The following is a 24,109-nucleotide window of genomic DNA, read 5'->3' as shown; positions in this document are numbered from 1 at the left end:
TCAACTTGTTGTCCACCTCGGTCCCCGGGTCCTCTTCTGCCAGGCTGCTAAGTTTTAGCGATTTCAACCATGAGCAGTCTTTGCAACTACTGAACTGAAACACTTCATCTTCACTTCAACAAGTGCAACAGGGCGCTTCTACATCTCTTGGAGAAACGAATGACGTATTCAGGGCAGCTTGCAGGTGTCTGGTCAGCTCATAGACCACATGTAACTGACAGTAACAGCTGTACCTATATACATGGAACAAACTGACAAGTAGGGCCACTAAAAAAAGCTAACACTGCCCGTCCCTTGTACCGAACGGTTGGTTGAATTTAGTGAGAATAGGAAGGGAGAAGCCGAACCATGGGTGAGGTTGGCGTGGCTAACTCCAAGACGTGGAAGGGTCTGTAGATGGGTACCTAGGTACGTGGATGGAGCTGCTCTGATGCTGCTGCCCCCGATCTCCCGTGGGACATCCAACCCCAGGCTGCCTCAAAACGGGCGAAGCGGGCACGGGGAGGGCGGGAGGCAGCTGCAGCCGCCTCCACGGCCAGGCAGGGCAGCCCCACGGCAACCTCCCCCTCGCCACCACCTCCCGGCGCCCTCCCGGGGCCTCTCTCCCTCCTCCACCAGCACACCGCCGCACCACACCGCCACCGCCGGGCAGCCCCGGGGCACGGCCCCGAGCCGGTGCCGCGGCGGGGGGCAGCGGGGGCTGGCGGGCGGGGCGGGGCCGGGCCGCGGCTCATAACGGCGGCGGGGCGGGCGGCGGGCAGAGCGGCGGCGGCATGCCGGGCGGCGGGGGGACGGCGGCGGCGGCGGGGGGCTCCGGGCAGGGCAACGGGGAGACGGTGGCCATGGTGGTGGCGGCGGGCAGCGGGCGGGGGGGGGGCCCCGCAGGGCCGGGGGCGGCCGACGGCGAGCTGCGGGCCGCGGCGGTGCCCATGCTGCCCGCTATGGAGGTGGCCGAGGAGCCGGAGAAGGCAGCGGGAGGCAGGAGCAAGGACCCCAACACCTACAAAGTGCTGTCCCTGGTGAGTGGTGGCGGGGGGGCAGGGGGCCTGCGGGGCGCGGAGCGGTGGGGAAATCTGCCTAGGGAGGCTTAAAAGCCTTGGGGAGCCGAAGGGGCGGGGGAGGGAGCGGGAGCCGGCGGTGTGCTGCTCCGAGTGCTCCTGCGGCCGCTCGCAGCCCGGGGCCGGTGGACCTGCGTGCGAAGCCGCTGTTAGCAGGTAGGTCAGCTTCCAGTTTTAGCCGCGCTGCTATATTATAATTATCCTTCCTGTAGGGCTGTGGAAATAAGACTGTCCAGACTGCCTGGTGTGATCATTGCGAGGCTAAAGTCATTGTCAAGGTTAAACCGGGGCACTCGAGGAAGGAAGCTTCTCTGCAACCGCAGCAGCCTTTATTTCTTTATATATATAAAACGTACACCTGTAAGCAGCCCTCCTTCAGTGCGTTTACAGCATAAGGATTAAGGTGCCTTTCCAACCTTAGGGGTAGTGTAGTAAGCTGGTTACTGTGTCAAATGAACCGTAGCAACTATATACAGGTCACACTTCCTGACCTTTTAGCATTGTGGTTACTTTTCCAAATGAGCTGGTCACCACACCATCGCGGCTACACTTATGTCATACTTTCTGACATAACAGGCTGTACCTTGCATTTGCAAGCTTGTCAGAACCTTATCATAAGAAAAATACCAAGTTTCACTGAAGGTCCTATCATAGTTTCCATGCGGAGGTCTTTTTGGCAACTATGCTGACGAAAAGTCTTTTTAAATGAAAGTTAAGGGCTGTAGTTTGTTTCATAACTTTGCCCTCTTCTGGGAGGGACAGGCTGTTCCAATAAATGCCATGATGATGAAAACAGCCCGTCATTTTCCAGTCCTCAAAACAGGTAGTGATAGTGAAAAATCATATGTTATTCAAACCCAATGCAGTTGCTCTAGCCTTTTTAGACTCATACAACACAATAATTAGATACAGTCACTTCAAGACTGGACTTGAGCACAAATTTAAACTTTTGTGCATACTTAATGCACACTTCTGAGTCAAGTCCTTATTTTCCAGACCAGCTGGCAAAACATTCATCCTGTGCTGACTAAAGTTTTCAAGTGATGTATACGTCGTCTGTACAGAAGTAATTTGAAAGCTCTAAATATAAACCACCATGAACCACGTAGTATTGTTTTCAGCTCTGTTGCAGGCACTGACAAGTAAGAGTATTCAGAGAGAACTTGAAAAAACTTTCTAAGTATTGTAGGTGATATTGGCCTGAGTAAAACAAGAGTATATTTGGCTTAAACATCGTGTTAGGAAGTCAGAATGGTGGAAAACTGGAGTTCGAAATGCAGGTTCTTTCTGTTACCAGCCACTGCATTTGACAATGTATTAATAGTGTCATTCCAGTGTAGAGGTAAGAAGGGAGTTAGCTTACCTGCTTGGTGTCCTGGGTCATGCAGTGGAAAACCATAAAAGTGATGTTGTTCAAAGTAGGCATAGGTAGACTTCCTTTGCCTGCATTTACGTGAATTGCATGCACCACTGCTGCTACTGATATTTGGGTATAGATGGTTTCAGGTAAGTGTCTGGGTAATGCTTTTTTTTCTTTTTTTTCTCTTGTTTTTGTTTGTTTTTATTTAAAAACAACAACAACAAATCTTTCTGGAAAGCAGAGACTTGCTCATATTCCCCTCTTCCTGTATGTGTGCCTGCCACCCACAGATGTCTGTGCAGGTTGGGAGCACGCCCTCTGTGTTACTGGCTTCTGCCCGTGGGGTGACCATTCCCTGCTACAGAGGATCTGCAGGGTTCCCTTGCAGAAATGGCTGTGCCACACAGAGCCAACGTGTGGGCTCTGGTTCTGGTTCCAGAAGCCTCTTGATGCTACATGGTGGTGCTCAGCTATTGTTACCAGAGCGTACGATGGTTGAGGGAGGATGTGGGTAGTTGAGGATGTGGTATAGAATCACCTCCACTTTTAGCAGTTAGTGCTGTGGCAGGTGTAATTTTAGCTCAGCTGTAGGTTTTCACACGGCGCTGGTCATTCTTCTGGCGCTGTGTGCAGAGAGGATCCCCTGGCTGGTGGGACACGCCTGCAGGATTTACTAACCCATCGTGCTTCCCTGAAGGCAACAGAGTGAAAATATCCAGCTTGAGCAGCCATGAGAGATGATGAGCCCTTTATCCAGTTCTGAAATCTCTAAGCACACCTTTGTCTTGCCCATTTTCTGAGCTCTTTCAACCCTCAAAGCCTGACATGCTGTTCATGGCCCCTCCAGGTATACCTGCTGCCTTTGTAGGACTGAGCAGCTTGCTGCCCACACGTGAGCAATGTAATTCTTCCTTAGGTTTAGTGTTTTCAATTCAAATTTGCCAGTGATTCTCAGGCATTGCATTTTGGTCTGGTTCACTCATTTCACGGAAATAATTTTTCCATTTGTTTAAAACAGCTGAAGTGTCATGGGGGGGTGGGAAATGTAACAAAATAGATGACTTTTCGTGTTGACAGCCTTAGACTTTTCTTTGTCAGAGCTGGAAAACTCATTTTAATGACACTTTCATTAGAAAGTTTGTTTGGAGTTTTTTTGTTTTTTTTTTTTACAGCTTGAGAATTCGTGTTTAGAAAAAATTATCAGAAAAATTCAGGTAAACTCTGGGCTGAGACCTTGAAAGTATGATTGTTTCTTTTAAAGATTTACTGAAGCATTTCAGGGAGCATAAAGAGTAAAATAATTTTGGAAGTCTGGGATCACTTTTTCCTTTTACTTTCTTTTCAAAAAGGTCAGCTCAGTTTTTAAAGATTAGTGTTTTAGGCATGTGCCAAACACAAAACAGAGTTCTGAAATTTTCTTCAGTTGCTTTCTGCAGTTCGCTGGGAGGGTGGATAGAGCTTGTGTAATACCCAGTGAATTTAAACAGCTTTAAGTGCCAAGTTAAGACAGCGTGACTCCCAGAAGGTATGTGCTCCCAGAAGCCACTCTGTTTTACAGCTGGGTACAGACCAATGCAGATGCCATGAGGACCAATACAGGATATGTGATTGCACACCTGTAGGCATGGTTGCTTTTTATTTTGGATAGTTAGTGAGCTCCTTATCAGCTTCAGGGTTAGGCAAAATTATTGGGTGGGATAAAACGTTGTAAACATCTGCAGATGGAAGCCCATGAGGGACACCATGCTAGAGATGGGTGGTGAGGCACTGGCACAGGTTGCCCAGAGAAGCTGTGGATGCCCCATCCCTGGAGGTGTTCAAGGCCAGGCTGGATGGGGCTTTGGGCAACCTGGTCTGGTGGGAGGTGTCCCTGCCCATGGCAGGGGGGTTGGAACTGGGTGGTCTTTAAGGTCCCTTCCAACCCAAACCATTCTGTGATTCTTTGACATCCCTGGAAGTCTCTGTGCCATTCTCAGCTGGCTTTTTGTCAAGCAGTGAAAGTTAAGTGTGGTGGGCTATCTACAGACTGATAAATCAGGAGAAGTTTTTTCTTTTCCTGTACTCATCACCAGTTAGATCCCATCTGGAATACTGTGCCCAGGTTTGACCCCTCCAGTAGAGGAAAGATCAGTGAAATCGGAGTGAGTTCAGTAGAGGACCACATAGGTGGTCAGGGCTGGAGCTCTTCTCCTGTGATGAGAGGCCAAGGGAGCTAGATGGATTCAGCCTAAGGAGGAGATGTCTTGGATGGGGATTAGGTTACACCCATAACAGCAGCCATCCCACAGTTCCAGGGATGTCATCAAGAAGATGAACCTAGGCTACATGGTCATGAGACAATGGTCATAAATTGAGCAAAAGAGATTCTTACTGGGCGTAAGGGGGAACCATCCTAGTGAGGATAATTGTTTGAACAGGCTGCCCAGAGGTGCTGTGTAGGCTCTATCCTTGGAGGTTTTCAGGACTCAGCTGTGTGAAGCCCTGACCCTTCAAAAGGGCATCCTGTGTGCAGACTTCCAGCTCCTGCCGTGGGTGTGGTGGCTGGATGAACTCTTCTTCTCTGCCTTCTGCAGTTGCTGCGATGGGGCCTTCGTTCCAGGGGGGAGGGCTGCGCAGAAAGCTCTTCCACACCCACGGATTTTCCCTCTGTGTTTATTGTACAGGCTCAGGCATTAATGTAACTGATGAGAGGAAAGTCAGTGCCAGGAAAGTGCTTGAGCCCTAACTTTGTGCTTATTGACTTAACAAACTTTAGCGCAGGTGTTTTGTGGGTTCCAGTTCCTTAGCAGTGGATCCAGCTGACTTGAGGGTATCGTACTTCGTGCCTGAGTTTGGGAGGCGTGGGTTCCACATGAAGTGTTTTCTCTAATCTTTTTTGGCACTCAGCAAACTATTGCATTTCAGCCTTTTTGTACCGTCTTGCATTGGACTTTTCCTTACTCAAAACGGAGAAAAAAAGTGGCACTTACTTAAATTACTTGCTCCTGTGAGAGTGTTGGACTAGGCTCAAAATGGGCCCAAGAAACTCCCCGCAGCTTAACGGTAATATTAAAGTGATCGTTTGCTAAGCTATTATTATAATTTTTTTTTTATGGTGCCAAATGTCCTTTGGTGATATAAAAAGTAAAAATGACAGTGACAGGGTGGCCACAGTATATGTAGCCTTTGAAGTGCTATTTGCTTAGAAAATATTAAGGTAGTTCTTGGCCAGTCTCCAATATGGTAATATTTAGTAGGAAACTCCATTTCAGTGTTTGGAAACGGGCTCTTTTACAGTAAATGTCTTGCCTGTGTTCCGTCAGTAGAGCAACCATTAGAGCTGGAGAGTTGTATACGTTTTGAATTCTGAAGCTGCAATAAAAAATGATGTTTGTCAGATGTTTCTTATTGCATTTGCTGTGGATATTGTGTAAATGCATCTGATTACAAGTACGTATTATACTTGTTAGCCATTAATATATAAACAATACATTAATTGTTGCCTGATATAATCCATTTAAACAAAATGTCAGATTTTGGCCAAACTTAAGATCATAATCTTTTCAGTGGCGTTCTGCAGTCATCTCGTTTTTCAAGGAAGGCTTTGCAAATAGTTCTCATTGTGCATGTGGAGTAGTAAACCCATAATTTCCTTACTTTTCTTCATGTGGCTACCTTTATGCTGGGTATTGAAGAGAGAAACCATCATCTCGCTCTCATCCTGTAAAAAGCTAAGAAATATTCAGCCATTCCAACTGTAAAGGCATTATTTCCAGGGTTAACTTGTATTCATGCTTAACTTGTGCTTTGCTTCACAGTGCTTGCCAGTGTATCCTATCCCAGATGACAGAAGCTGATACAAAATAAAAACACGATCCAAAGAAGCCCTTGCAGGAATTAAGGTTTAGTCTGTGTTTAAACAACAAACAAAACCCTCCAAACCAAAAGTTTATATAAAAAATCTTCACCGGGGAGAGCAGGGACTGCCTGTGTAGTAATTGTACTCAGGATTCATTTGAACTTTACTGCAGGCTAGGCTGATCCTTGCAGTGTCTCAGAGTTGCTGTCTGACCTGAGACAAGGTGACTTTGCGTCTGGCTAGGCCACAGCCAGATGTGACTGCAGCTTTCATAGCATACTTGAGCTCATTTTGAGCTTGGCAGGTTACGCAGTGCTACCAGCATGGACAGAACAGGGTGGCGCTTAGGACAGGCCATGAGATACTCTTATGTATCTGAGCTGGAGGCTGAAAACCATCTTGCAGGCTTCAGTCGCACCTCTGAGTGCAGCGTGTGAGTGCTTCTGGTTTTGTTGGCTACAGCTGCAGCACGAAGCTGGGGATCGACCTAAGTACATCCAGCTGTGGGACGTGCGCGCTTCTGTCAACATCCCTGGCTGTTTGTGTGGCTGAAAACATCCACGTTGTGCCTGGGAATTTTAGTTTAGACTATCTGCTGATGGATTAGACTGTAGTGTGCTAGGATCAGCCATTTGGTCCGCTCAGACCACACAAATGAGCGACGGGGGCTGTGATTAGGGCCATTTGTGCTCAGAGGTCCTGCTTGAGCATTTCTTTAATTTTGCAGTAATCGCCTACCTGTCAGGGACCAGCCAAGCACATGTTGTGCTGGAGGAGGAAGTAAACCTGTAGGTAGGACAACAAGGCCAACGCAGGCAGTGGCTTGCTGGCGAGGGACATGGTGAGCAAAGCAGATTTGGGAACACAAACCATGTTTGGCCAGTAGTCTAGATTGCCAGATGAGTCTGTAGTGATGAAGCAGGTCCAAGGTCAGGGAATAAAGTCAAGTATGTGAGTTAGGGTCAGGGTCTGGATCAATAGGGTGCTTGGCCAAGATGGACAAGGCTGCAGGGTGGCCGTAACCCAGCTGAGGCAGGGGACAAAGGAAAAACTGCTTAAATGCAGCTCCCAAAAGGAGTTTGGGAGAGACCCTGCTGAGGCTTCTGCTGGCTTTTTATCAAATAGCTGTCTTTAGGGCTGGTTGGGATTTCCCAAACAGTGCTCTCAGCAGCAGCACCAATATCAGAGAGCTGGACCCCAGCACAGGCAGCCAAGCTCCTGGGAACAGGGAGAGGGCTCTTGGTCCTGGCACCACCTCCTCTCAGATGCTAAAGCAATAAGGGACCAATTAAGAGTTTAAAGTTTAACCTTCTGTAGCCGTGGCTAACTTGAAATCGGAACAACTGTCTGTGTTGCTGTGTTAAAGCTCTTAGATTTCAGGTGAGGTCAAAGATAGAAAGTTATGCAAGGCTTCCTTCCAGCTTCAACTCTTCAACATTTTCCCTTGGTGTTCTTTCAGTGATATCAGTAGATTTACACAATGGCTGAATTGTTCTGTTTCCACTTACCGTGGAAGGTACATTTTTATCGATTTCAGCTGAAAGGAGGAATGGAGCACATTAAAGGTTCTGAAAACGTGGAAGGCTTGCAGAGTTTCTCGCTGTGGAGCCATTATTATAGATATTAATATACCGGTAAACATCACTGTGACCATACTCAGTGGAAACTGGCTAAATACTTGTGTTAAAGAATGCCGTAACAGAATTTGTCATTGTGGTGCATCACGGTGGTGTCCCGTGATGAGTTCCCGTGAATGAAACGTTAGCTTCTCTGAAAATAGCATGTACTATTTTATAATGATCAGTATTGGAATTTTGAAAATAACACAGGAAATATATCAAAACAAAGTAAAAATATGCTTTCTGCACTGAAAAAATAAATAAATAAACTTTTTGTTTCCTGCACAGATGTTGCACAGGTCAGTTACATAAGAAGTTTCCATAAGGGTTCTTATAAGGCAGGAGTGGATCTTGTTGTAAATGCAGTGTGGTGGAGGGCACATTCCAACAAGTAGAGTAAGTAAGGGCTTTTGGCTATTGCTTAACTCTTCAACACGGAGTGAATAAGATAGCTAAGGAGAAAAGAGAATTAATGGGAAAAGACGTAATATTTCCAGAACTGGAAAAAACTCAGATGTACCTTTTTGCAGTTCTCCTGTGCAAAGGTTTATAGGCAAATTGATCTAAATAGATGCTTTTTAATATGCAGTAGTATTTGGGCACAAATTTGATTGAGATACACATTATTTTTGTATTATTCTTAGAATCATAAAATGTATAACTTTTGATTTTGTGTAAGCAGCTATAGCAATAATCAAAATCTGTTATCTTCCATGGTGCTCTTTCTGTTTGACAGGATACAATGGTCCAGTTCTCAAGTGCTCTTCTGGCTGAAATACAAAGTTTCCATGTTGTGAAGTAACAAACGTTTGATAGTTTGCTTTTTTTTTTTTTTTTTTGAAGGACTACATTCAAAGGATGCAGAGGTAAATAATGGCCTCTCTGTCAGCCTTTCACTTTGGAAAATGTCCAAAGGAGCCAGGGCTAAAGGTGTGCCTGTGACTGGGTATCAGTGAGCTTAGTGAAGGGTCATAGTCAATCACTCTGATGCCTTATTTGTCCTGTCTTCTTCCTGTACCCCTTTGTGAATCTGTAATTTTTTTCCACTCCCTATGGTTTTACAGCATCTTACAGGATTTCTTCACTTGTTCTGTAAGGTCATGTCTTCCTGTTCAGCCTAAAGTTGCTGCTATGGCAGTAGCTCCAACGTCTGCAGCAGAAAAAATGGAGGTGACTGTGGGCTTACTTGGTATGTTTGGTAGCATTATCAGTACTCAGTTGAAGCAGCACCTTCTGTACACTTTTCTTGTTACAAATCTTATGACAGTACTATATATAAAAGCAGCTTTAGATTTATTCTTGAAAATAGATTTTTCGGAAGAGGAGGAGCATGAAGATGGCTCAAGGCCCTATTTTCTTCTCCACTTTTGCTTTTATTCATAGGTCAAGTGCAGCTTGCTTGGACTATAATTTTGACATGACACAGCGCTGACAATTTCTTCTTTTTCTATGTGACCATGTTCTCTTGTGTCACTATCCCTAAAGTAGATGGCGGTCTCTGTCTACTGTGCTAAGTAAAATAATTGTTTTTGAAAGTATTGTACTATTTTAAGTATCAAGATCACTTTTCAGTCCTGTTTATCCTTAAGTCTTTATAAAAAAAAAAAAAAATCTACCTGCTGATTAAATAGCAAAGTCAGCTGCTTTCTGGTAATTTAATTTCTTTAAAGATAAGTTACATTTCCTGTTTCATTTTTTTTTTAAACTAGTGTGTGCTTGTAATTTTGTCTCCCTCTAAATTTTCACATGGCAAGTAAAATGCTTTAAAAACAAAAAAAAGGGGTAAAATGCATGTACTTTGATACGAGCTTGTGTATTAATACTTTCCCAGAGAACATACTGTACCTATACATTTGGATAAGCAACAAGAAAAATATTTTAGAACTGAGCTGAAAGCTGCTGTTTTATTTTTATATTTTTCTTGTCAAAACTAGACACTTAAATAGTTTTGGAAGGTACTTAGAGAGCTGTAGTATGATAATGTTTTCTGCTGATATTTCCCCCACCAAGTCAAGTCACAGCTCTTTGGTAAGCTCCTTGAAGGCTTTTTATGATACCTTACAGTGGCGTGAGCTGCCTTTTAAAACTTTGCTGTCCGTTGAATGACCTTAGGCTGCAAAAGTATGTAATAACAGTCTGAGATCATTCCATAGAAACAGCATGGGTAGATCTTCTGCATGCCTGTTTGAGAAGAAAAACAATTTTTTTTTTTTTTAAGAGTAAATCCTCTGTTTAGTTATGAGGAGGTTTTGGGTGCAAACCCTGATACCCTGATTTTTGCCTCCACTGACTTCAGGGTAATTCAGTCACTTTCAGTGTTTCAGGACAACCAGCATCTGTGAGCCTCTGCTGCTCCCCTTCCCCTGTGGGCTCCAGGCACGGAATGTGGATCAACAGAAGAAAGTCTTTGGAGAACATAAAAATATTTACTAACGTGGAAAAATGGAGATGAAGGAAGGAAGAAGGATGTGTGTGATGCACTTGTTTCAGTGTTGATTACTTCATTTTGGCCACCTATTTAGCTACGTGGCTGTACTGGTGTGGATAAAATATCTGCTTCATTGCAGTTTAGTAGAAAGTCTTAAATATCCTCCTGATTGTGAATAAAGCTGAGTTGGTGAGGGCTATCCCTGTTTAAAAATAGCTTTTATAAGCATGAGCAAATGTTCTGCTGCCTCCGGCAAGTGTAGATAAGTATTTTTTTAATCTGTACAATACGTTTTCTGCACTTTTAACAATGCTCTTTATAAAGACAGAAGGTGCCTCTGTTCTTACTTGAAATTCATTATATATTACTATGTTCTTTACACTTTTGCAAATTTAAATTATTTCTCAAAGATCTTTCAGTGTTAAAGTCCAGGTCTTCAGTCATCTATTTTAGACACACAAAATGGTGAAAAAAAATAGTAAGCCCTTCACAGATCCCAGTGGTTTCGGAAAATTCCATGGGTTTTGTAATACTGGCGTTACCAACCCAGTCTAGACGTGCTCACTTCATAGACAGACATGACACAACAACTGCTAGAGTCAGTCGTGGAGGTTAGAATGAAAATCCATTATTTGCACAGCTTCTTTATTAATTACATAGTGGTTAGTTAATGGATGTGTCTTCAACCTTGGAGTGACATGGAACGCCAGGGATTAAAAAAGGAAGATGGAAAGCAGCTGAGTACATGGTAGGCAAAGAGTAAGGAAGGTCAGTCAACACAGGAAGAAAGGTAATCCACAGTGATTATTCCTTAAAAGAAATATCCATGTGTTCTTTGCCTTAGAAAATACAAAATAGAAGAGTGGAGGGAGGGATGGATGAGACTAGGGAAAAGTGAAGAGAAGTGGACCATGGCAGAAGAACTTTGTTCTTTTACGAAGGACAGGTGACAGTAGCTAAGGCTGGTGAGAGGTTCCCCTGGGTATCACTAAGACCTGCTGTGCAGCTGATCAGCCTCTTTGGTATCTGGTACCTGCAGCCTGCATGTGTGCTGGCTTTGTGGCCCTTCCACCAGCTCACTGAACCGCCTGGTGGAATTCCCTTTGACTTCAGTTCTACAGAGAAGAGTGTCGGAAATGATCTGCTCTCTAACCATGTTATCATATTGCCATTTGCTCAGCTCAAAATAAAAGGCTTCTGAAATGTTTTCGGGATTGCAGTCTTCCAGACACACAACCACCTATTCCCAACCACCATAATGTTTACAAGGCAAAGCTTTTATTGCGTCCTCCCACATAAAGGAAGCAGTGATGGGACAGAGATTCATCCCTAGATGACAATGTTTCTGATTCCAAAACAAACTTTCTCAGAAAATATTTTTAAAACAGGACATTTTCTTCTCTGCAGTTGTTAGCGTGTTGGTTTAGAAGCTTTTCTCAAATATTTGTATTAAAACCAAATCTGACATTTTGTCCTAACAATCTCTCAAGTTACAGAGCATAAAAAGTTCATGTGCTACTTTTGTCTGTAATGAGGTCTGGTTCTTTAATTTTATTTGCCTTCCTGTTATGTTTTGGATTCCTATGCTCTTTCTTTATTGCACATTTTTCTTCTCAATTCTTGCTTTTTTTTTGCGGGGTGGAGGGGATGGCGGGGAATGAGGGAGAGAACAGGAGAGGTATGGTGGATGGCTGAGTCTGGTGCTTGCAGCATGATGCTCTGGGGTTCTAACAAGGTTCCTGATAGGAAACCTTAAGCAATATGTGCAGCTACTTGTCTCTATATAGCAACGATAATAAATAAATAAAATAATAATAATAAAAAAAACTTTACACAGCACATTGCAGCATCCCAAACTTGAACTAGTCATATGCAAAATAGTTCAGGTAATATTAGTAACCTGCTGCAGTGAGGTCCCGTATAGCAAAGTAAATTAGTGCACCTTTGGGCTATAGTAGTGCAATGACTCTCTGTACCTGGGCAATCTTCTTTAAGAGATGTCTTCTGTTGTCATCTACAGAGCTGATGGTCTTGGAGCGTTTTCACTGACAAGGTGTCAACTATTAGTGTAACAACTCCTGCAGGACCTTTTACTGCTGTTGGCTGGGTTTAGTTGTTCCAGCAGAACATTTTTGTCATGTGTGGGGAATATCCAGATGACTAAAATCATTTAGGTTCAAGGTAAAGCTTTAGTTCAAAGCAAGTACACAGTTTAGTGTATGAAGTTACAGTTGACTGTCCCAGAACATTGTCAAATGCTTTGGCTCTAAGCTACCATCCTTGTGAAGCCTCTTTATTAAGCTCTGAAGAAAAAAGAGCTTTAGAATTCTACAGTAAAATATTTTTAAGATTAAAATTTAAAGTAGCAGGGCTAGTGTTAAGAAAGCAAAAGCCAGAATATCCAATGTAATGATTCAATACAATTTTTCAGCTCTTCTTTTATTATAGGTGGACACAGTATACCAGGTAAGGATGTGAACCATGTTTGTTTTTCTTGTTTATACAAAAAATTTGAGAACAGAACTGGTTTATAGTAGACATGCAGAGCACTGGCAATGTGCTGTGATTTATGATGCACCGTGGTTTCCAGAGTATTGCTTGCAGGAAACATGAGTTGAACTATTTCATCAAAAGCATTAGCGTTTTCAAACCCAAAAGAGATTCATATGCCACAGTAAGTGTAATCCTTTCATGCCTTTGCTAGTTGAAATTAAGCACGTTCAGGAAAGTGTAAAACTGAAAATCTGAAACAATACAAAAATAGGTCTTTGTAACACTTGGTCCCAAAATCTCAGGATTAGAGTTACGCTCAGGATAGAGTGTTTTTTGTTTAAGGCCTGTTTGTGGTTAGACATCAGAGGATATTCTACTCTTTGAGCTTGGTAGCACTGCATGTTAGGAGTAGAGAAATCAATACGTCATCAACCTGAAATAAAATATTTTCAAGATGTCTTTTTATAACCAAATGAAGGAGTTTCTACATTCTGAATAATAATATATAAATAAAAAGAACAGTAACAGGTTTCGCTCTTTACACTGATTTTCCTGGGCTTTGAAGTCTAGCATCCGATGTGCTACCTACCTCACTGTGCACATACTTATCTACGTGGTATTTCAGATGGAAGATTTCAAAGGTCCAGAACAATTTCCATGGAAGATAATACTTTTGATACTGACTTTAAAAAAATCTTCTTGTTACTGCACGTTATTTTGCTAGGGAAAAAAATGGAAGGGAAAAATAACAGTGTAAGGGGTTTTGCAGTTCTATCATTCTTGACAACTGGATTATTGGATACTTGTTACTTTTCATCAGTTGTAGTGTATCTGGCAGGTGTGTTGATAACGCGAATGTTCTTATCCTCTTATTATTTTCCTTCTGTCAATTCAAAGAGATTTGAACTGAAAAAGTAATTATTTTCTCCTCTGGACATTATATGAAATAATTTAAGAAGACAGACTTGCCTGGTGCAGAATTCTAGGAAAAAGTTTGATCAGATCCAGGCAATAATTCCTGTTTTTTTTTTTTTTTTTAATGCTATATTTGTAGTCTTTAGTGAATAAAACTGTGTTATGAACTGTGTATTTGTTTTAAAAAAACACCAAAGTCTTTAGTTACTCAAGTGCTCATAGTCTTAAAAGGTACATTTGAGAAACAGTTGGGTGCGTTTTAAAATGTGGTGAGTTAAAATGTGATGAGGCAGTGGGCACAAACTGGAACACAGGAGGTTCAGTCTGAGCACCAGGCAGCGCTTTTGTACCGTGTGGGTGACAGAGCACTGGCACAGGTTGCCCAGAGAGGTTATGGAGCCTCCCTCTTTGGAGATCTTCAAAAGCCACCTGGACGTGGTCCTGGTCAACAAGCTCTTTCTGGCCCTGCTTAAGCAGGGAGGCTTGGACCAGATGCCCTCCAGAGGTCCCTTCCAGCCCAACCATTGATTTTTGCGGCATCGCACTCAAAAGGCTGATTGGACGTGGCTTTTGCTAATGGAGGAGTAGAAAAAATATAAAGACTTTGTGTAGGCATGTACGTGAAGTTTATTAAAGTCTGTCTGAAAATACTGAACTGTTGTTTAAAAGTGATTTTTCTCAGAAGATCCTCTTCCTGACCAGAAAGGTGATGTACATCCTCTGCTGTCTTTACCTCACCAAATACTTCTGAATAAGAAAGTCTTGTGCATTATTTTTCTTAAGGTAGTTTGCAAAAAGTCCTGAAAGACAAAGCACTTTATTACATTTTACATTTGAACAGAATAGCAGTCTTGAGTGCATTGCTGGCTTTCCTAGATTCCCTTTAATTACTGTAGGTGTAGTGATAATATATACACTATTCCTAAAGTTTATGGACCAAAATCCAATGCTTAATGAGGTTAGAAGCAATCTTGCCCTATATTTGAGTAGGCATTAGATCTTGTGTTAAAATACTGGGCATGAACAATATGGTGCTTGTTTGATAACTTTAATATATTGAGAATCCAAAATAAGCATGGTGATAGTTTCTGGTCAGTGTAAGACACTGTGGTCGGTCTAATGTGACATCCCACAGTTGCTTACCATAGTATAGACCAACACTGAACTACATACTAGGAAGTGGGAAAAGGTTTTCCTGCCTAAGAAAATTATAGGTATCACTTAAGGGCCAAGGCTTTTGTTTGTAGTCTGTGGTCAATGGCATAACTCGCTTCACTTTCTTAGAACAGCCTGGGAGGAAGGAAGAAGTGGAAGAAATAAAGTTTTGTAGAAAATGTATATGTGTCTAAAGATATGTTTCCCTTCCCTTCACTTCCCTTCCCGTCCCGTCCCGTCCCTTCCCGTCCCTTCCCATCCCTTCCCGTCCCTTCCAATACTTACTTTAAGTTAAGAAATTAAATGCACAGGCCTAGTCTAGAGAACCTTCATGCATGGGTAATTGACTGCAAACAACATTACTGCTTCTGCAAGTGAAAACTGTGTGTGAGTGGTGAAATCAGCCTCCTAATCTGCATGTTTATCAATTTCAGTACAACTGTGTAGCATTATAGAGGAAATGAATGCTATCAGAACCATTCAGTGGTCACTTAAGATTGTTTTCTTTTCCTTTCTGTCCCACAGGTACTCTGTGTCTGCATGTTAACGACAATCCTAGGATGTATATTTGGCCTGAAGCCGAGCTGTTCAAAAGATGGTAATTGACATGCCTTTTACCAGTAATATTTCTAAGCAATTCCTTTTTTTTCTTCTTCTGTAAATTACTTTTAATATTATCAGAATGTCACCCTTTCTTGTTACATGAAGAGGATTGGATGCATTGGTTGAAATAGCTTCACTTAGAGTGGCATGAAAATACTGGGAAACAAACCTCAGGTGTACTCAGTACCTGTGTACTTAACTGAAAGGTAAACTGATCCTGGCAGTCGGTGACTGGTCTGGCAGCTTCCTTGTATCTCAGCTGTCACTCTGGTGATGTCACGTGGCTGACTTTTCTCAGTTCACTATTTAAAAAAAAAAAACAAAAAAACAACACACAACAATTTCTATTCCATGTTGTCCTGGAACATTTATTTTTTCATCTTTTCCAGTCAACTATGAAAAAAAAGTTGTTTTTTTACTGGTTAGAATTCTAGTCTGAAAATGTTCCTTGTGGAATTCCTTTGGCTGTTTTCTGTCCTGAAAAATACATGATTTTTTTTTGTGGTTGAAATTTCTTCAGGTAGAAGGTTAAGAAATATATTTTAAGAAATTAAGCTTCACTTTGGGGACAACTTTATTCATGATGCAGATCTAAAGTAATTCCAAAGTTAATCTGTTTAACACACAGTCCTGCAATAATTTTTAGTGGAAGAAGGCTATGCCTTTCTTACATTAAAACTGAACAAAAAATAAACCAGCGAGCAGTACTCTCAAGTTTGTATCTCTGCGTCTGATTTGGAACAACTCTTCCTGTGTCTCAGGGTAGTACCTCAAACATAATAAAGTGCCATGTGGAGCTGGGCTTCTCCAATTCCTTGTGCCGAAGTGGCAGTGTTTTACATGAAAACAGTAATGCCAAGAAGGCATGAGCATAGGAGAGGTGTAGGTGCAGTCTGGATTCCAATTAACGTTTAATTAGTTATAGAAAGTGGAACATTGTCAGCCTCCAAAATGGAGATCTTGGAGGCTTTTGCAAAAGCATTTCACTGTTTGGGCGCACTAACTGAAGACACGGGTTCAGATTTTCTCTGATGGAGATATTCCATATGCTGAATGACTGTACCAATATCTTCTGGTGATGCAGAAAGGCAATTTCACTCACAACTAGAATTGTAATCCTTTGTTCCACTGCCTTCTGCCACAAATGAGATGCCACATTCCTACTAAAACAGAACCTTTTGTTCAACGTGATGAAAAATACTTTCCACTCAATAAGAGAAAATAAATGTATTTAGCTGGATCAAGACTCTTGGTTGTCTTCAGCTGCTGCTATTTTTGCAGCCACCTTGTAAGTTGTGGAATGACCAGCTGTGTCACTCCATATGCTGATCATACTCCTTCCCTTTGCATATTAATTGATAACACTATCCAATATTACAGTGAAAACCTGCAAAGGCCGTTGCTTTGAAAGGTCTTTTGGAAGCTGCCGTTGTGACAGAGATTGCGTCAAGCATGGAAACTGCTGCTTAGATTACCAGGAAACGTGCATAGAACCAGGTAAGGATAGAAAAAATGACGGAGGCAAACTCTCATACTGCGTGACATGGGAGGGCCTTGCACTGTGAGCTCTGCTGTGGTCAGATGGCTGTAATCCTGACTTTAAATGGGCCGCAAGGACAGGAGAGGGGAGGCTGAGCAGCACGATGGCTGTGCTGCCGGTGGTCTCCCCCTCTTCCTGCCCGCTCTGTTGCAACTGCAGGCAGAGGTGCAGTGGTGAAAGCAGTCCTGGGGACCCCTGTGGAAACTTCAGGGCTGTGTGTAGCTGTTGTTACACACCAGCAAAGCTTGTAAAAGCCCTGTGGGGGGAGAGGCTGTGAAGGACCGTGTTGCTGCACTCCCCCTTAAAAAGTGCAGGAAGAACCGTGACTGGAGGTCTCAGCTAGCTTTTTGTTTTCTGTGCTTGGGAGTGAGAGAACAGTGACATCCATTGTATTGTCCCTTGCATCAAATACACAGCTAGCACGTTCTGGGGCAGGCTGGGAACAGGAGTGGATTCTGTGTGTTGTGTATTTCTGTCTGTCATCACCCACGTGAGAAAGGGGAAGGACAGAGCAGCTCTGTGAATGCACCCTCCCTACGCAGTACCGTGCTGCTCAAGCCCTCTGCCCAGCTTGGGCATGACACAAGGGCAGTGTGCCAGCCTCTGGGACACGGCATGACAACAAAACAGACTGCAGTGGTGGAGAACAGTTGCAAAGTAAGAAGTTGTCATGAGTTACCAGGAAGCTGGAAGGCAGATGGGCAAGGGTGTGACAAATACTGTGGAGAAATTTTATGGTGAAAGATGTTAAGTATGGGTAGTAACACTAAGGACAGAACTTGACTGTATTCTCTAATGTAGTTTTGTCTTAATGCTTGATGCATGGTGCTTTTATCAGTTAACTATTTTTCTTCTTATCCATCTTTATAAGTATTTGTAAAAATTATGAACGTAGTCTTAGAAATAAAAAAAATCAATGTTTACTTTGTAGAACCAAATGATTAAATTGAGCTCAGATGCCTTCTTCAGCTTACTATTTTTCAAAGGTCCTCAACATTGCATAAAGCTTTTTGCATATTACAATATTTACATGGGATTTACCCTCCACTTTGTTTCATTATAGCAGTTTAAAGAATTCTTCACAAACAGGAGTGTATGTCTTACTACTCACTTACTATCATGTGTTGAATGATGTTTTTTAATTCAGTAGTCTTAATGTCAGTGGAGAATGAACTTATGATTTACAAATAACACCACATAACCAGAACCATAACAGATTCTGCTCTCTCTCAAAACTGTTAAGATTACTGACATTGGTAGAGTTACTCAAGCTCAGTATTCCTGGAAGTGAGATTACGTACATATGTTTGTTAACCAGATGAAAATGCTTTTAGAGTTTTCTAATCGTTAGTCTTGTATGAAGATTGAATAATGATTGTCCTCTACTCAAGCTTCTGGATTTGGTTTCCACATCTCAATTAAAACCATCACTTAGGTATTCAGTTTGAAAATTCACTCAGTAAATCACTCAGGTTTATCCTCACTGACAGTGAAGGATCTGCTTGTGTTTACAACTGATAACAAAATTTGTATTTTGAAATGATAAGATGTATTGGGATATTCTGTTCAGAAAAATAAATATGATTCACTAAAAAAAAATTGCTACTGAAAACAACAATGAAGTTGAAGTCAGCAGGTCTTTCTGTCAGTTTACACACAGTAGTCTTGTATGATAACAGAGTTATATCTGTGCGTAAGAGATGCTGAAAAAAGCTGTAATGCATGATGGTGATTGGTAAAATTCATTGTGTCTTCAGTGCAAGTCAGAGTAAGTTACTGTTTTTCAGTGTGTTCCAGGTATTCCAAATTCAGAGTTAAATTGGGGGTTTTCTTGGTGCAGTTGTTGTGGAGCTTGTTTATAGTATGCCAGATTAAATCCACAAAAATTACCATATTTAAAGAGGTCTGTAAAAAGATTCTTCCTGTTGACCTTTTATGTTCTGTGGTATTTATAAGCATATGCTGAATAGTTGTCTTCAGTCGGCTGTGCACTTGAATTGTTTAGCCATGGCTGTTTCTGTCTTCCAAAGCTTGCACCATTATGCATGCATGAAATACCTCAGGACTGATTTTCTGTGAGTACGCATTTGAGACAAAGCTTACCATTCAGTTTGTTACTTCTGCACTTACACTGGTGTTAACCATTGTACTGTCCCCCTCTCTCATCTATTTGTAGCTCATATATGGACCTGTAATAAATTCAGGTGTGGAGAGAAGAGGCAACCAGAATATCATTGTTCCTGTGCAGATGATTGTGTGGAAAAAAACGATTGCTGTGTCAATTATAATGCTGTTTGTAAAGGTAAGTGCCCTCAACAAATTTATTTAGTCTCTCTTGTGTGTACCTGTGTTTATTTGAAAGGAGCAAGGATGTGGTATAATTTTAAAAACACCTAATGAAGTGAAAAACTTGCATTGATCAACAAAGGAATTTACTGTCTTGAAAAATAAATTGCACTCATTTGTTTTAAGGAGAGGCAAGCTGGGTTGAAGAAGAGTGTGAGGACATTACTGAACCTCAGTGTCCAAAAGGGTGAGGATATTGTATATTTGCATAGCTCTGTTCTTTGCTTACGTTTCATTTTTGAGATTATTTTCCCTTGTGTGCCTTCATGGGAGCTGCTTGCCTTTCTTATCCACAGTAGGAGCGGCTGCCAGCCAGACGAGCACACCTGTTCGGCCAGTATTTGGTCGCGCGTACTAACAGATCAGATTGCTCTACCCCAGCAGCACTCACGTATTCCAGCACTTGCTTGACTTGCAAGACATGCCTGTTCCCTGCCATCTCTCACAGCTGTGTTTACAGTCGGGGGAGCTCTCCCTTGTGCCAGCCTCACTATTGTCCTACATATGCTCCAACACATGCTGTCTCAGATATTCTGGGACCCACCCAGCAATCTCAGACTCCTGACTGCTTGTCTTCATAGTCACTTCTAAAGACCTTTGCCCTTCTGTGCCTGTTCCAACACCAGAGCTGCAAAAAGTGGGCAGATCACTGTCCCAGTGTCATCGGGACTGGGACAGAATTGTTTGCAAAGTGAGCTACTTTCTTTAGAAGGTGTAAAACATTGCACATGGGATCCTTGTACTTCTGTGGGGGAGCTCCATGTCAGGCCTGCTCCTTCAAGCTGCATGTGCCCTGTCTGAGGAGTAGATCATCTAGTTTATGGCTGTAGCACTTGGACTCAAGTAGTTCCCAGCCGGAAAATCAGCCTGCACTTCATGTAATGTTATTGCTGTGGGATCTTCAAATTAACATTAAAGCTTAAGTAGACTCCACGCTGTAGTTGAATGAATCGGGCATTAATAGAAGTGACTTAACCATTCTTGACTGAAAAGTGTTCCACTGGAAAACAAGGTTTGAAAACATGCTGTGGGGTTGAGTTAAGTTACATTCTTGTCTGAAAAATGTCAAACATCCCCCCCCAAATTATTTTGATGATTTTGAAATGGAATATTTTTAGTAAAGTAAAAACACTTCATTTTTTTCTTACATCATTACTTTTTTTACTTATGCTAAGATATGTAAATCATACTATATTTATTCGAGTTACAATATTGTCAGACAAGGTGTATTTCCTTTTGGCATATTTTTATACCACATGAGCACTTTTCATTCTGATTTGGAACAATAACAAACACTGACACTTCACAACCTGCTTCAAGACAGACATTGGAGCTTCTTTCTAGCATTGAGCCCAGGTCCCTGAGAAACTTCCACATAGGAGGTTTGTAGCCAGTCAGTTCTTAAACCTTTTATTATTAATTCCTCTTCTGAGGAATTAATTCAGGGCTGTGTGCTAGGAACTGACTAGGATGCTGTTTTCCTGAATGCATGATTAGGGAGTGATACCCCAAAGAGCAGATAAACAAGAGTGTTGTCAAGAACCACTGTCAGTAGTATAAATGTCAAATGGCAACTCCTGCTAGTTAACTTGGTTGTATTTTTTTTTTTGTTCCTGTTCAGTGCATGAAAGGAATGCATAGTTACTTGACTAAAATTGTTTTAATCCTGGCAAAACCATAAATGTTGCAATAAAACCCAGCCCAGGAAAGGGTGATGTGTGGTCAAAGTTGAATTGAGTGGTGTTTACTGAAGGCTCATCTCAGACTGTTAGCACACAGACTTCTCCCAAAACTGACAAGTCTGTAAACAATTCACTTCTTCCTGTGGCGGAGTAGGTAGGAGTGCAGGTGACTTTAGCTCAGTGCTCATTTTGAGGCCTCAGGATATTGATTCTGATTCTGTGCATATTAATACAACGTGTTGTTAAAATTTTAGTTGGGACTGCTTATATGCGACAGAGGATACAAAAACTGCAGTGTTCGATGATGTACTTAATCTGAGAAATCCCACTGATTTCAGTAAGACGGCTCAAATGCTTAAAACGAAGTACACATTAAATCTTTCCAATACTGGATTCTATGTTATGTAATAGGATTATAAGGGGCTATAAGATTTCAAGAGTCATCTAGTCCTTCCCATTGTCTCAGGAGTGAAATACTACTTTGAGATTTCAAACCTTCTTAAGCGCTTTATCCTACTGCTTAACTAGATGGTTTTCCTGGTGTTTAGTATCTTTTGCTGTAATTTAAGCCTATTAATACACGTGCTGTCTTCAGTGAGCTGGAAGAAATAGCTTTGCAGTTCTCTCCTATGTATTTGAAGGTTATTATTTACTTTCTCCTTAATAATTGTGTATTTGTGCTTCCTGTTGAGGCCTTACATACATTTAATGGAAAAGAACATTTTACTTCCTATGCTTTATGGCTGTGCGTAGGCAGCACTGTATGCCTGGGGGCAGTAGGCAGTAGGAAATTCTCTGTGTAGTATGTTTAGCTTTTTGAGGAGACTTTTTTATTTTTCTTTTTCTTTTCCTTTTTTTTTTTTTTTTTTTTTTTTTAAATTGTGGTCTAACCAGCCTTCTGGGAAGCAGGTCAGCTTGGCAGCATGGTCCACAGTTCTGGTCTGTCGATCATCCAGGCTGGTGAACCTGCTAGACCACAGCAAGCTTGTGTTGCCTGCGTTATGTTTCCATAGAAGCCAGTTTATAGGAGTGGATAATTACCACTGCATTTCCTTCAGTTTGGAGTCAGGATGTGACTGTGGCATACATATTTATCCAAGAGCTGTGAAACAGCCTTGTCATACAGCTTGGACACAGCCAGCATGAATCACTGGCAGAGCCAAAGCTTGGGCTTCTGTACTCTCATGTCTGCTTGCTCATGATAACACATTTTTGACGGAGCAAAAGCTAAGCTACAAACAGAAAAAGTCACAGAAATCACTGATTTGCCTCAGAACTGAGCTCAGATCGGTTTGTCTTGTGAAATAGAGCTTTACTCAAAGGGGATTGCACTGGAGTTCTTCCAAAGAATGCAGTTTAACATGGCCTCTCAAGGTTCGTTTCCCTGACTATGGGACAGGTCATTGACTATTTGAGTTATGTATTTGGGAGTATACAAAGAGCAAAAGTGCCGATATCTCTAGCTGTGGCAATGGTCTGTCTTGCCAAATATAATTTATGTGCATGAGGTGATATTAGATGGATTTGCAGACAACTAAAACATGTATTCAGTAGTTGGTTTACTCATAAACGTTAAGCCAGGCACAACTGCATAAAGTCCCTGTCTAAGGAGTTATTTTAAATTTGTTTTTAAGTTAGACTTATAGTTAGGTAATATTGAACAGTCTTTGCCTCGAAGTTCATATTTTATTGCAAGAAACTTTGCAGTGAAATTTTTTAGACCTCTGCATTGGAGAGAATCAATTTGTTTGAAAAAAGTTAAGTATTTGTAGAAGTTGCAGAAATCAAAATCTGTGGTGCAAAAAATATCTGTAATATGGGCAAAGGTAGTACATGAGGTTTCCCTGCTCTTTTCTGCTAAAGACTTCCATATTGGCCTGAAGGTCATTCATTTCTTGTTCCTCACTTACTGTCTCTACTAAGCTTTCCAAAAGACAGTATTAAATATACCATACAGATGAAAACCAGGCCACAAACATCTCTGCTTTTGTGAGATCCCACCTGGAGTAGAGTTCAGCTCTGGGACCCCAACATAAGAAAGATATGGACCTGTTAGAATGAGTCCACAGGAGGGCTACAAGGATGATCTGAGGGCTGGAGTATCTCTCCTACGAAGACAGGCTGAGGGAGTTGGGGTTGTTCAGCCTGGAGAAGAGAAGGCTCCAAAGAGACCTCATTGCGGCCTTCCAGTACCCCCTATAGGGGGCCTACAGGGAAACTGGTGAGGGACTCTTTGTTGGCGAGTACAGTGACAAGAGAAGGAGAAATGTCTTTAAACTAAAAGAGGGTAGGAACTGGATAGTCTTTAAGGCCCCTTCTAACCCAAATCATTCTGTGATTCTATGTTACAAATGCATCTTAATATTTTATTCTGTCTGGGGAAGGGTAGGCTATGTTCTGACTAATGAAGTCATTTTAGCTGAACTTCTTCCAAAAGCTTCCAACTGTTCATCCAAAAAAAAAGGAGAGACATGTTCTGGCTGCCTGACTAATCTTCAGTTTAATGTGGTCACGTTTGTTTTAGACTAAAATAAGGCTTATGAATGTTTTACTTGTCAGTGTAAATTGTTGTTTGGATTTTTTCATGCAGTACCTCAATAAAGAAATTGTCAACACTTTATAAATAATATTTGTCTTCTGTCATCACTGTTTTATTTTGGGAAACTAAAGTCCAATAAAAATTTTAAAAAACATTTTCATTTTACAATTTGTAAACAGAAAGGAAAAATGAGCTTCTAATTGGCATGTAAAATATATTAATTTCTTTTCGACAAACTTATGTTTTCAGTGGTTGTTGCTGCACTGCAGTGCTATTGCAGCCTCGCATGTCCTCATTTATAGGTTCAACATAGGATATTTTTTCTTCAAGGAAGAAGTTACTGATGACTATTCCATCAGTGATGCAATGTTTTAAGAACTTACAGTTGGAGAGAAATTGTTTGAACAGGGCTGAAGTTGGGAAAACATAGGTCCTGTGGAGACTGGAAGAAGAGAATTTATTTTTGCTTGTTCCAGTGAAATCAGTTTCTGGATTTATCTGCCAAGTCCAGGCTGAAATATTATTATAGTGCT

The 24,109-nt window shown here is 41.7% G+C and overlaps 1 protein-coding gene across 1 annotated transcript in view; it reads left to right on the top strand.

The window, feature by feature from the left end:
* Window positions 1-453: 453 nt before the first annotated feature.
* ENPP1 (ectonucleotide pyrophosphatase/phosphodiesterase 1) overlaps window positions 454-24,109 on the top strand; it is a 55,723-nt gene continuing 32,067 nt past the window's right edge. Inside the window, exons 1-5 of the mRNA XM_048075768.2 lie at window positions 454-1,019; window positions 15,392-15,464; window positions 16,850-16,966; window positions 19,186-19,311; window positions 19,482-19,542. Coding sequence (XP_047931725.2) covers window positions 774-1,019; window positions 15,392-15,464; window positions 16,850-16,966; window positions 19,186-19,311; window positions 19,482-19,542 — 623 coding nt within the window. The 5' untranslated portion in view covers window positions 454-773. The remainder of the gene's footprint in view (window positions 1,020-15,391; window positions 15,465-16,849; window positions 16,967-19,185; window positions 19,312-19,481; window positions 19,543-24,109) is intronic.

The sequence above is a fragment of the Anser cygnoides genome, chromosome 3, assembly GCF_040182565.1.
Source record: "Anser cygnoides isolate HZ-2024a breed goose chromosome 3, Taihu_goose_T2T_genome, whole genome shotgun sequence".
Lineage (NCBI taxonomy): Eukaryota > Metazoa > Chordata > Aves > Anseriformes > Anatidae > Anser > Anser cygnoides.
The sequence above is the reverse complement of the archived record's forward strand: the minus strand, read 5'-3'. Positions and strand labels throughout refer to the sequence as shown.